The sequence below is a fragment of the Elephas maximus genome, chromosome 21 (assembly GCF_024166365.1).
Source record: "Elephas maximus indicus isolate mEleMax1 chromosome 21, mEleMax1 primary haplotype, whole genome shotgun sequence".
In the NCBI taxonomy this organism is placed as follows: domain Eukaryota; kingdom Metazoa; phylum Chordata; class Mammalia; order Proboscidea; family Elephantidae; genus Elephas; species Elephas maximus.
In genome coordinates this window covers 9440788-9454675 of record NC_064839.1, presented here as the reverse complement: position 1 = coordinate 9454675, position 13888 = coordinate 9440788, and the positions used below count along the sequence as shown (strand labels likewise).

Genomic DNA, 13888 nt, shown 5'->3' with positions numbered 1-13888 from the left:
TTCCTAGAAATAAGACTTCTACTTTGGCTGTTCCAGAACCACCTGGAAGCTCTCAGAGGACAGTAACGGTGCCAGGCTGCCCTCTGGGTCTGACACATGGCAGTATTCAATACTGTATCAAAGGAATGAACTAAGGAGGCCACAGCAGGAAACAAGAGGCTGAGTTGACACTGGAAGGACTTCTGAAGAAGGAGGCAGCTGAGGCCTGGGTCTCCAGAACAATCCGAATAAGAACAGGGAAGGAAACCTGACAATTCCCAGAAGGAAGCTCTGGGAACCTCTGGGAAAAATCTCAGAATACGCCAGCAGGAAAAGACCTTGAGGCTTCTTTGATGTAAAAGAGTAGCCAGGAAGACCGCCTTGAATCCCTTTTGTTTTTCTGTCAACAGGAGTTTATGAGCACATTTATGAACTCCCAAGTGGGAGCTCATGAGTTCTCTCCAACACCCTCTGATGTAAAGGGCTCAGGAAGTACTATGCTTCTCGCCATTCGCTCCAACTCTCTCGAGTTCTTTTGGGACAATGGTGCCTGCCCAGAGGAGAAGGGAAGCATTCCACCCCCCAAGTGAAGAGAGTGCAGACCCAAGAAGAGGCAGCTGTGCTGGGTCGGCACAGAGCAGCAAGCCCAATAACACCTCATCTTTCCCGGGTGAGGGCAGGGCAGCTGGTCCACCCCCAGGAAAACACAGGCTGACTTCTGTTTGTTACCATGCACTGAGCCACTAGACTCTTCCTGGTCTTTCTGGTGGCCTGACAGTGTCTGGGCTCACGTGGAGGGAGATACCACAACCTCTCATTTTAAAATGACATCAGGACTCTAACTCAAGTTGAAAGATTGACCTATATTTATCTCCTTTCTTTCCAGAGACCTCATTAAAACGATAGTAAAGGAAAAAATGAAACAAAATAGACACCCTCAATCACAGAGAGGATGGAAGAGGAGCCACTGGGATGAGTGTGGTCAATGAGCTTCTAGAAGACAGGAAGCTGTCAGAAAAGAGGTAACTGGAGAAGCAAGAAAGAGAAACCCACAGTCTAACTGGTGGATTCAGACAAGCATAGAGTCAGCTTTCCCTGCAGAACCCCAGAGTGGCCTTTGGACCCTGAGACCCTGGGTGGGACAAGGGGGAGGGTCGCCACACCTCTACACAGAATGGGCGCAGCCAAGAGACCCTGGACCCTCACAGATCAGAGGACTGTTTCTGGGGATACGCAAACCCATTGCCTTCAAGTAGATTCTGACTCAAAGTGACTCTACAGGACAAAGTAAAACTGCCCCATGGGGCTTCCAAGGAGCAGCTAATGGATTCAAAGCTGACCTTTTTGGTTAGCAGCCAAGCTCTTAACCACTGCATCACCAGGGCTCCAAGGGTTCACAGTACAATAGGTTCTATATACAGGCTTTGGCAGGTTCCCCAGGGAGCTCCTCCTGTGATCATCTCAACAAACCCATTCAAGAAGCCCCGACCACCCACTCAGTTTTTAGTGTCTTATTCTGAATTACACACAAACAAAAAGGGATAGCCAAGTATTTGAAGAAAGTCCCAAGATGAAAAGGGGAGAAAAAAACAGGTAAAAACATAACCCTGGAGGAGACACAGGAAATGCAGACATAGAAGAAAGCTTCTAAGAGGCTCCTGTTATTTAATGAGAAACTAATTTGCTCTGTAAACCTTCATCTAAAGCACAATAAAATAGTAATAATAAAAATTTTTTAAAGGCTGTCATTAGGAGTCACAAGAAAGTGTGCAAAGCTATTTCATCCATTAAAAAAAGAAGGGGCTGCTATGGAGAAAGAGCAGTTGTAGACTAATAGAGAGCTCTTGGAAATTAAAAATATGAATATTAAATTTTTTTAAAAATCTAACATTTTTTTTTTTTTAACATAAGGGGGGTTGAAGAATATCCCAGAAAAATAGAACTAAAGATGAAGACACAGACATAAGGAGAGAAAAGATAAAAAAGTTAGATAATGGATTCAGCTGGTTCCACATCTAATTAATTGGCACCTCCAAAGGAGAAATAAGAGAAAGAGAAGGAAATCTTCAGAGATACTACAGTCGTTAGGGACCTTTAGAACACAGGGATAAAGAGGAGATTCTAAAAGCTCCCAGAAATTTAAAAGAAAATAAATTACGTACCAAAGAACTAGAATCAGAATGACATTAGACTTCTCCCCCTAAAAAGAACTGGATGCTGGAAGACAGGTCAAACGTAGAATTCGAGGTTGGAAAACATTCCCTCTTAGAACTTTGAAGACATTGCACCATTGGCAGAGAAAGAATGAAGAGTTTTCAGACTTGTAAAGATTCAGAAAGCTTATGTACCCTTTCAAAGGAAGCTGATGTGAGGGTATACTCCAGCAAAACAAAAAACGGGGAAGCAAGCAAACAAAGAGTTTCAGGGAACAACTTCATTCTTGGTCCAAAGAACCTAAATTAAAGCAGGAGGATAGAGAGCCCTCAGAGGATGTCAGAGTGATAAAGTCAGGATGAAAAATACCAGAATTAAAGCAGTTCGAATCCACCAGGCACTCCTTGGAAACTCAATGGGGCAGTTTTACTCTGTCCTATAGGGTCGCTATGAGTTGGAATCGACTCGATGGCAGTAGGTTAGTAAAATGTTGAGAGCATGGGGCCTAGAGTCAGACCGTCTGCATTTAACTCCTGCCTCTGCCACTGATGACCCTATGGGGCAATTCTGCTCTGTCCTATAGGGTCACTATGAATCGGAATCAACTCAACGGCAAAGGGTTTGGGTTTTTTCTGCCACTGATGAGAGGGAGTCTTGGGCCGGTTCACTTAGCCCCTCTGAGCCTCCATTTCCTGATGGGTAACATGAGAATGTTAACTGTACTTTCACTTCCTGGAGTTGTCGGGAGGATTACAAGAGAACACTTGCCTGGCGCTCAGAGCGGTTCAGGGCACACAGTAAGTTCACCAGTGTTAGCTGTGACTATGAGGACGACAGACAGGGCAGGAAGGGAGCAAACGGAAGCAGAGATTCCAGGAAAATCAGGGTTCTCACAAGAGTGAGATTATAGTACAATAATTGATTTCTAATGAATAATATGTAAAGCTATGATAAGGTAAACACTCCACACAAGGAAAAATAATAATATATCTACTGTGAGGATGGGGAGTGGGGTGGGGAGCATGAGAGCTAAATCCTCATTTATCCTAATAGGAAGTCCACAGATAAGGTATAAAACTGAAAATGAAGTGGCTGAAGAGAATATGGAGGGCAGACCAGAAGGAAAAGCTAGGAGACGTGACCGTGGTTGCCTCGGGCAAGCAGAACCAGAAGCAGGTTGTGAGAGCTTAGGAAGGCAACACTGAAGGGGCACCGAACACCCTGTTTCTCGTGATCTGTGTAGGCATCACAAGGACGCTCCAGACGTGGCAGTCACAGGGCTTGGTCTAACCAAGTCAACCATCATGACTATCTTCTGACAGAAGTGTCTTGAGGAAAAGCGTCCTTGTTTCTTATTTTGCACTAAGGAGCCATATGGGCTAGCTGCCTACCTAGAATTAAGCTCTGAATTCCGGCTTTCACCACCTGTAAGGGAGGCTCAGAATAGTGCAATAATCACATGGCTATTTCAGTATTAAATACAAGTAAAATACCTAGCAAAGTGGCTGGTACATGGCTGTTGTTGTGGGCCGTAGAGTTGATCCTGACTTGTTGTGACCCTATATGACAGAGCGGAACTGCCTCATAGAATTTCCAAGGCTGTGATCTCTTCAGGAGCAGATTGCCAGGTTTTTTCTCCCGAGAAACCACTGGGTGGGTTCGAACTGCCATAATTTCGGTTAGCAGCCGAGCACTTAACCATTGTACCACCAGGGTTTCTTTGGCATAAGGTAAATACATGACAATGGTAGATTGAAGCTACCATCCTTAAGGCCAACCTCACCTACTTTCTGCACCCCTCTCAGCCCACTCCCTGCCCCAGAAGCTCAGCCTAACAAGACAGCCATGGGCTCAGTCACCTCACTGCGGGGTGAGACAATAGTAGAAAGAGACGGGGGTCTCCCCAATCCTAACCAGTCCAATCCCCCAGGCACCTGGCCCAGCCCAGGCTGCCTCCTCCAGTCGCACTGTGAACTCAGAAAGTGCAAGCATGGCCTCCGTCAAGCCACGCATACCTAGGAAATGAAAACAGCTGAGAAAGAATGCAAACAACTTTGGGTTGAGCTGCTATTTGGCACCGTCCACCCACTGCACCCTGCATTGGCTGGGAAAGGGCCAGGCTGGCGATCCCAGGCTGCACTCATCAGCCAAAGCTTTCTGCTGACTGAGCTTCCTGGCCCAAGAGGACCCAGGTCTGGGGAACAATTTTCACCAGGGCCCCCTTAGTCCCGTGACCCTAACGATTGCTTCTCAGGCTCCTACTTCAAAGCAAATTGACCTGGAGCTGCCCTTACCGCAAATATCTGGGTGTAATCTGACGCCCGCTGCTGGCCCCTGGTGCTGGGGCCGTGCAGTGCCAGCGCAGGGCACAGAGTCCCCATCCTGCAGCCGCGCCAGCTCACGTTTACTCTGCGTGGAGATGGGTTTTGCCAGCTGCCTGGAGCACCGGGAATGAGGTGGGCTGGCTGGCGGGATAATGTCTCTAGAACTTGGGCGGCTGTGATAAGCCTGGCATTTCCGTTATCTGTGACCCTAAGGCTCTAGGCCTCCAGAGGCATCCAGAGGGTTCGCTGGTTATCAGCTTTGCTGGGCTCTATCTGCCTCCCCGGGGGCCTACTTCCTGCTTCACTTAGAGCAGCGTCCAGCTGTGAAATAAACACCGTGTGCCCCTAGAAGGGAGAGAGGGAGGGAGTCCCAGGGCAAAGAGGCCCTGAGTTTAAAACCCAGAATCCTGGGGCTGAGCCCCAGGAGGTCAGCTGGGAATCCTGTTCTCCAGGCAGCCCTCCAGGCCTGATCTTTAATGGGGTTGATTGCACCCTGGCTGGGAGCCTTGTCAGTCACCAGCAGGATGGGCGGGTCTGGCTATTCCTTTTCCAAGTAAAACTACTCAGGAAGCAACAAAGAAGTAGAGAGTCTCCCAGACTGGGGCCTGTCCCAGTGAGAGCGGAAAGAAGATGACCCAGGGTCTCTGCTGAGTGAGATGCCAGCTCCAACTCAGCTGCTGCCCTCAGGGAGGGCTCCCTGGCCAGGCTGCCCCAGGGTGCGCTGGAGGAGGCTGACCCCTACACAAGCACACAGGCACACACACACACACACACACACACACACACAAGCACACATGCACATACATGTGCACACGCACACACACGCACGCATGCACACACGCACGCATGCACACACACATACGCAAGCACACTCACGCTCGCTCGCTGTGCTCCTCCTTTAGCCAAGCTGTATCTTTTTTTTTTTTTTAAATACTTTTTCAGTATCCACTCCCACTTCCTATTTGTGGTGCACTCTACCTGACATATACAGCCTTGGTGGAAAGTAACGGCCACCTCGAGAGACAGACAGATTTAGGGCACCCCTGGGCAAGCCACGCAGCCTCTCTGAGCCTCAGATCTCTAGAATGGGGATAATAATAAGTTCTACCCCCTAGGGCTGCTGGGAGAAGTAAGCAGAGCTCCTGCATAAAGCACTGAGAACTGAGTCTGACATAGCGAGTGCTCCGTGGAGGCTGTTCTCGTTGTCCTCTTCCAGGGGACCCAGGCTTGGTGGATCCCACCTGGAGTTTGAAGCTTGGGAGAGTGATGCAGAGATGGAGCGCCCACTCCCAGTGTGACAGGGATGACATCCTGGGCAGACCCTTCCTGTGGCACCTGCTGGTCACCTTCATGGAGCCGCACGTTGTCTCCCCTGTCCGGTCGCCCTGCAGTAAGCTCCCTGTCTCCACTTAGGATGGTCAGAGTCCTTTTCTACTGCTCATGACTGAAAACAGCCAAACTAAAACATTTTCTATCCGGAACCCGACTTTGTCCCTGGGCGGCTGCAAGTGCCAACTACCAAGTCAGAGAACACAATGGTATTTGCAAGTTGGAACTGGGCCAACCAGTCTCACACCAGCACACAGTGTGGTCGGCACTCCTGCCAGCTCATGCTGCTGCTGTGTGTCTTGGTTTGCTGGGTGCTCTGACGTGCGTCATCGCTGCTCGTGGGAGGTGGACGTATTAGGATCCCCACTTTACTTACGAAGACACAGAGGCTCACGGTGAGAGTCAACATGTGTCAGAGTAGAGCTGTGCTCCATAGGGTTTTCAATGGCTGATTTTTTGGAAGCAGATGGCCAGGCCTTTCTTCTGCGGGGCTTCTGGGTGGACTCGAACCTCTAAACTTTTGATTAGCAGCCGAGTGTGTTAACCATTTGTACCACCCAGGGACTTCTAAATCCAGACCAGCAGCCATTCATTCAACATTTACTGTGCCAAACCCTACACTTAAATAAGTCAACAAACACTAGGAAATAAATAAAACACTATTGCCTGTTAGTGGCACTATGTGCTACACATCTTTACATACATCATCTTCCTTGCACCTCACAACAGTCCGAGGAGGAAGGGACTATTATTGTCCTCATTTTACAGATGAGTAAACTGAGGCTTAGCGTGATTAAGCCACTTTTCCATAATCAGTGTAAGAGCTGGATTTAAACTCTGGCAGCCAAGCTCCTGAGTCTGTACTTTCGACCCCTGGTCTGTGTCTCAGACCTCTGAGGCTTCAGAAACTCTGCTGTGTGCCTGGGGAAACTGAGGCTGTCGGGGTGGGAGCAAGGTTAAGATGTCAGGCAGAGAAACGAGGGCAGCCATGAGCTGCTAGACAGAGTCCAGCAAAGCGGATGGGTGGAATGGGGCAAAACTGTATATTATGTGCACGCTTCCAGCCTTCTCTCCTGCCCTCCCATATCTGATAAAACTAACTTTATCTTCATCTGCTCAAATTCTCTCCCCTCAATCTACCCCTCTCCTTGGAGTAGAACCTCGTCCCAGGATTTTTTGGTGTCAAATCTAAGGATGGGTAGCCAGAGCCCCAGGTCTGGCGGGGACTTGGCTGCCTTGGTAAGAAAGTGCCAAGAGCAGGAAAGGAAAGAGAGAAGGAGCAGAAACACCAAGCAGGGTCTGGAGGTTTGGTGAATGACAGACTCCAGGGCAGTCCCATGATGTGAGAGAGAGGGCAAGGCAAGAAAGGAGGCCATGGAAAGATGTCTGCTTCAGCACATAAATGTTGTTGTTGTTGGGTGTTGGTGAGTCTGTTCCAACTCACAGCGACCCTATGTGCAACAGAACGAAACACTGCCCGGTCCTGCGCCATGCTCACAATCGTTATGCTTGAGTACATTGTTGTAGCCCCTGTGTCAATCCATCTCATTGAGGGTCTTCCTCTTTTTAGCTGACCCTCTACTTTACCAAACACGATGTCCTTCTCCAGGGACTGGTCCCTCCTGATAACATGTCCAAAGTATGTGAGACGTAGTCTCACCATCCTTGCTTCTGTGGAGCGTTCTGGTTGTACTTCTTCCAAGACAGATTTGTTCACTCTTTTGGCAGTCCATGGTATATTCAATATTCTTCACCAACATTGTAATTCAAAGGCCTCAATTCTTCTTTGGTCTTCCTTATTCACCAAAAAGGACACAAATATTGGTAGAGAACATACGGAGGAATGGCGTGGTGGCTGGCTGGGCTTCTGTGGCTGCCAGTCTGCAGACGCTCAGCCACGTGGCACCAGCTGATAGTCGGGTATAGGAGGAAGAGCAGGAAATTGGGGAGGATTTCTTGGACAAAATGGGACTTGAGGAGAGCTTTGATGGATGGGTGAGATTTGGGGAGGACACGGACAGGGCTGTTCTAGCAGGGGCACAGGGTGAAGGAAGGCCCAGATGGAAGCTGGCAGGTGGGTGTGGGTACAGGGACAGGCCTCTGGACCAGGTGGTGTTGATGGGATCCCAGTTGATTCAATGGGTGGGACTAATTAGTAGATGGATGGGGGAAATCAGGCAGAGACATTTAGACATGAAGCAACAAGATACAGGAACCACAATCCTATGGAGTATTTTGAGCTAGGGAGCAACATGGTAAATCTGGGTTTAAGAGTAGGGGAAGGAGAGTGACTGGGAGGGGACAGGAAGCTGCTTTCTGGGGTGCTGCAGATGTTATATACCTGGGGGTGGTCACGTGAGTGTATCCATCGGCTAAATGTCAACAGGCTCGAAGATTTATGCACTGCACTGTGTGTAAGTTATACCTTAATCATGTTCTTTTAGCATGGAGGGGAAAGGACGGCTGGGGGCCCTGATGGCGTAGTGGTGAAGTGCTCGGCTGCTAACCAAAAGTCGGCAGTTTGAATCCATCAGCCACTCCTTGGAAACCCTATGGGGCAGTTTTACTCTGTCCTATAGAGTCGGTATGAGTCGGAATCAACTCAGCTGAAATGGGTTTAGTTTTGTTTGGTTTTGGGGGGCTGGCTGCAGGGTACATCAACACAGAAGTTAAAATCCTCGAGTGTTTGCCTGTTCTGGGGTGCGCGCTGTTGTCAAAACACAGGAGCACTAAGGAAGTGAAGAGACATCTGAGAGAAGAAGTCTTTGAAAGTTCTGTAAGTGCTGACAGAAGTTCTGAGACCCTCACTGCATCATGCACAACGGCAAGAGAAGCAAGACTCCCCCCCACTGCAGGCAGGAAACCCTAAGGATCCATTACGCTCTCCCCAGATCCAATAAGTGAAGATCTCATCCCAAAAGCAGGTCAAAAAACAGCCAGTACACTAGAATCCTATTTTTGTTTAAAATATACACGTATGCCCAGAAAATCTTCTGGAAGAATCGTTAACACTGCATGAGAGGATTGCAGATGATCATAATTTTCTATGTTTTATGTCTTTTTTCTAATTTTTTTTACCATGAAATGCATTGTTCATGTTATTAAACAGAAGTTTGTTTTTATGTCATAGTCACCATTCACCTGAGCTCATAAGAATTATTCTAGATGGAAAACATGCACCAGAGAGAGGTTTAATTAACCAAGAACACAGAGCCATAGACTTCCTCAGGACCCCAGCTGACAGAAAATAACTTTTAATAATCTTGTGGGGAGGTCTGGGGTCAATTGCTGAGCCTTAAATGAACAGAAAGCACGTACATTTAACAAACACAGAAGGACTCGTCAGAAATAGCAAATCCCGGGGGGAAAAAGCAACTCTTCCTCATTTTGCATTGTATTTTTCCAACTTGGGAAGAGAGGCTCCAAACTCCATATGCAACTCAGGCAGCACACAGTGCAATTAATTAATCTGGGAAATGCTTAAAGCAAAGTTGGCAAAGATTTGGGAACAACCACCAATGACAACATTCTTAAACGATTTAACCCGTTAACCCAACCTGTTGCCGTCGAGTCGATTCCAAACTCATAGCGACTTAGCTAGTTAGGTTTCCAAGGAGCAGCTGGTGGATTCGAACTGCTGACCTTTTGGTTAGCAGCTGAGCTCTTAACCACTGCGCCAGTAAGCACCTGTGATTATTAATACTCACTGGAGGAAGTCTGGAAACTGCTCTGATGTGTGACTTACTACACATGCAATCCTCTGAGCCTGTACAAAACCAAAGACAAACGCATGCATCTAAAACTGAGAGCTGTACTTTGCTCCTGGTGTTGTTGCTGTTGTTAACCAGCTCTAAAAGCATTTTCTGGAGGGTCTCCACACCTCAGGGCACCTGCTATAACCACACACACACGGCAAGTTTAGCATCTGCACTTACATACCACCTTCCATCCATGGGTCCCAAGTGGTCTTTCAGAAATTTTTTCTGATGTTCCCAGTGAGATGAGTAAAAACTATTGCCTCCATCTCATACACAAATAAACATGGGGGCAGCTAAGTGGCTTGTCAGTGGTTACAAAAAAAAAATTACAACCCAAGGCAAAATCCCTGCAGGCAGCCCTCTGGTGTCCCTTGCTCCCTTCCTCTGCTGAGCGTCCCTTTGAGCTTTGTCTTGTCATTGGCCAGGGTTTAAGTCATGCACGCAGACCATTGTTTCCCTGGTGACGGAGGTGGCATTCTATTTCTTGCCCTGAGTCTGGCCCAGGGCCCTGGCTGCACCACATTTAGCTACAAGTGCATCAGCGGTGCGTGAGTGGGGACAGCTTGGCTCCTTGGAAACCTAAATAGCATGTGTCAGCTGGCCAGAGCCCGCTGACAGCCACTCCAGACCTTGCTGCCAGCTACCCCATCACTTGCCCAGAGCAACCCACAATAAAGGCGATGACACCTCCAAGCTGGATGGACAAAAGGGAACACCTCAAAGGCAAACTCCCTGGCACTGCTCCAGTCCCATCCTCAGGGAGAGGTCATCCTCAGACATGTGGGACCTGGGCCCCCCAACCAGCATGGCCCTCCCTCTGCTTGCTTCTGTGGACAGCAGAGTGCATGGCCCCCTGATGACATTCCCCATAGCCAACGGCCTGCTTGAGTTGACACCTCCAGTTCCCAGTTCCAGGGCTGCCTTTATGTTTCACCAATTAACGAATCCGGGAATGGCCACTGAAAATCAGGTCCAGGAAAACAAGGGCACCGCTGGGCGTCCACCGGGCAGCGAGGCCTTGAGACTCTGCTTTAATGACTTCCGTCACTCAGAAATTGAGGGTGGAGATTGTCTTGTTGTTTTATCAATTCTCTGCCATTTGGTATAAATGCCATGTACGGTCACTTTTAATTAATTTTGATTCCTTTGCCTCTAAAATGCCCTGTTTACCTTCCTGGGTAATGATGTGCATCCTGTGAACTAGAGGCTGGTAGTTGCCCTTCCCACGTGCTTCCAAAGTACCCCAACAGGCCCCTACTCGCTCCGTGAGTAACAGTGACAATAATCTCTAATCCCTGCTGAGCAGTCACCTCATTCCAGGCACCCTGCCAAACACGTTACACTCGTTAGTTTTTGTTCCGTTTTTTTAACTCTAGGTGTGTGCCACTGTTCGCCTCACTTCACAGACCAGGCTAGAGAGGTGACCAAGTCACTCCACAAGTGTCCTGTGAATGCTGTGAGATGTTACCACTAACTTCCTGGCTTAAAACAGCAGAAATCTATTCGCTCACAGCTCTGGTGGCCAGAAGTCTGAAATCAGCATGGTACCCATGGGCTGAAACAAGGCTGCCGCAGGGCCGTGCCCCCTCTGGAAGCTCTAGGGAAGAAACTCTTCCTTGCCTTTTCCAGCTTCTGGTGGCTGCTGGCATTCCTTGGTTTGTGGCTGTATCACCCCATCTCTGCCTTCCCGGTCACATCGCTGTGTGGGTATCACATCTCCCTCTGGCTCTTTTATAAGAGACCACCCAGATAATCCGGGATAGTCTCACCATCTCAAGATCCTTATTTAATCGCAGCTGCAGAGTCTGTGTTTGCCATTTAAGGCGATGCTCACAGTTTCTAGGGATTTAGGGCCTGGATATTCTGGGGGCCTTTGTTTAGTCATCCAGCTAGTAGGTTCTGCCTTCATGTTTCACTCCTCATGTGCTCAGGAGGATTCAATGAGCAAATGGTAACATAGAGGTTAATGGCTCAGGCTTTGGGGTCAGGGAGACCTGAGTTTGAAGCCCAGCTCTGTCACTTTCTTACTGCATGAATTTAGCAAGCTAGCTTAACCTCTCTGAGCCTCAGTTTCCCCATCAAAGCCTACCTCATGGGGCTGGTTTGAGGACTGAATGAGATAATGGGTATGAAACCCACATAGCAGTGCCGGCATGTAGTTGAACGTTCGATGAATGGTAGCTGATGGTAGCTGTTGTCTGTCCTGCTGTTAAAAGCAGGTGTAAGCTGGAGCTCTGACTGACCTTGCAGAGGGAAGCCCAGGTGGGCCCCAGACGGCTTTAGATGAAAAAACACAAAAATGAGGAGTAAAATCACTCTGCCACAGAGCCACTGAAAGCCAGTGCCAATGTAAGCATGGTAGAACTCTCAAAACCTTTTGGTGTGGAGCAGTATAAAGACCTGCCAGAAGTGGCCACGTGAAGCATGTCTGCTCTTCAGAAGTGGAGGCTGTGAGCTTCCTCTGGTGCAGATGTGGACCTGGGCCCCCAGAATGAATTTTGTCATTAGATGTTCCTATACATTGTTTTAAAGTGGGTTTGTCCAGAGATTAACCGATGGTCAACTTGAGGTTAAACTGATTCTAGTTACAAGAGTTACAACAAAATGAATAACCAAGAGAGCAAGAGCTTGGAGCATGGTAGAATAAACTCAGAAAACAGACGAGAGAAGAAAAAGAACAGTGGGCAAAAAATAAGGACGTTTTATGGGCATTTGTTCTTGGTATGTTCAGGAGAAGAAAGTGCAAACTGAAATGTTCCTTTACCTCTGAGCAAAATAAACGTGATTTGGTTCCGTTCTGTTTATTAACTGCGATAAGATAACATGAATTAAAAAAAAAAAGTTTTAGTATTTCATTTGGTTGCTATTTGCACTGCACTTCTACTTATGATCATATACCAAAACAAATCAAACCCAGTGCTGTTGAGTCGACTGTATAGGACAGAGTAGAACTGCCCCATAGAGTTTCCAAGGAGCGCCTGGCGGATTCAAACTGCTGACCCTTTGGTTAGCAGCTGTAGCACTTAACCACTACGCCACCAGGGTTTCCCTTATGATCATACAGTATGATCTATTCAGCCTGCTATATTCCATCTGATAAGGTTTTTCAAATTCTTTACAGACACGATAAGAATCCCTCCATTTGGATGAGAAATGCCCTAAGAGTCAATAAAACAAGAAAGTCACAGATTTTACCTTTTTAGAGAAGAAAAACTAAATATAAATTGTATTAATGAAGAACTGCAAACTATTTAAACATCAACTAGTCAGGGAAAGAACGACAGCCCTACATCTACCGGCCTGGAAAGCTAAGGCGGATGGACAACTAGAAACTACAATTCACAAAACAACGCATGCAGAGTGATCCCATCTACATTAAAAAGATGGACTGAAATCAGACAGGTGGACATAAGTATGTAAATCTATTAGCTATGGCAAAAGGACACACATCCAATTACACGCTGTCGTTAACAGCGATTACTTCTCAGGAAAAGGGCAGAATTGGGGTGAGGGAAAAGAAGGGAAAAGCCATTTTCTCTTTACAGTCCACATGTTTTGTATTTGTGTTTTTATAAGGAGCATGTTTATGCGTATTACTTGTGTACAACAATAAGAAATATCTTCATGGAAATATTTCATTAATTTACAAATCTTTTGTTGGAAATATCACCTGTGGGATAATAATAGTAAATGTGTTTTGTTTTGTTTGTTTTTTACTTCTATTAATGAAGCAAAAATGTTCTCTTTTCCTTAACCCTTTATATTAAAGGGGAGCCCTGGTGGCACAGTGTTTAAGAGCCATGGCAGCTAACCAAAAGTAGCAGTTCAAATCTACCAGGCACTCCTTGGAAACCCTATGGGCAGCTCTACTCTGTTCTATAGGGTCGCCATGAGTCGGGATGGACTCAACAGCAATGGGTTTGGTTTGGTTATATTATAGTGGAAGCACAGAAAGGAATAACTCATACCTCAGGGAGGGCAAGGCAAGGGAGTCTCGCTTAGGGATGAGAGAGTCCACACACACCTGGCAGCCAGACGACAGACGCAGGAGGCCTAGAGAGCCTTAGCCCACAGGCCAGCTCTGAAGGCTGGAGGAGGCCGCCAGGCAGCCCCTGGGAGCCCAGGCAAGCTCTAACAGCGGCTCAGCTGTACCCACCTGCTTTTCTCCACCCGCCCCGCCCGCCCTGCCCCCTCATACGCACACCCAGCAAGTGCAGACAGCTAGTATTTACCCTCATGGCAAAGGCCAACAAACAAATCCCTGAAGGTTCTTCTCTAAAGAATTAATCTCTATTGGAGAATCTAAGGCTTTGGTCATTGACTTGGTGCCCTGGAGTAAAATTC

At 47.6% G+C, this 13888-nt stretch overlaps 1 protein-coding gene across 1 annotated transcript in view; it reads right to left on the bottom strand.

Annotated features, from left to right (window-relative positions):
• MYLK3 (myosin light chain kinase 3) overlaps positions 1 to 4692 on the bottom strand; it is a 42322-nt gene extending 37630 nt beyond the window's left edge. The window contains exon 1 of the mRNA XM_049863586.1: positions 4428 to 4692. Coding sequence (XP_049719543.1) covers positions 4428 to 4514 — 87 coding nt within the window. The 5' untranslated portion in view covers positions 4515 to 4692. The remainder of the gene's footprint in view (positions 1 to 4427) is intronic.
• Between the last annotated feature and the right edge of the window lie 9196 nt (positions 4693 to 13888).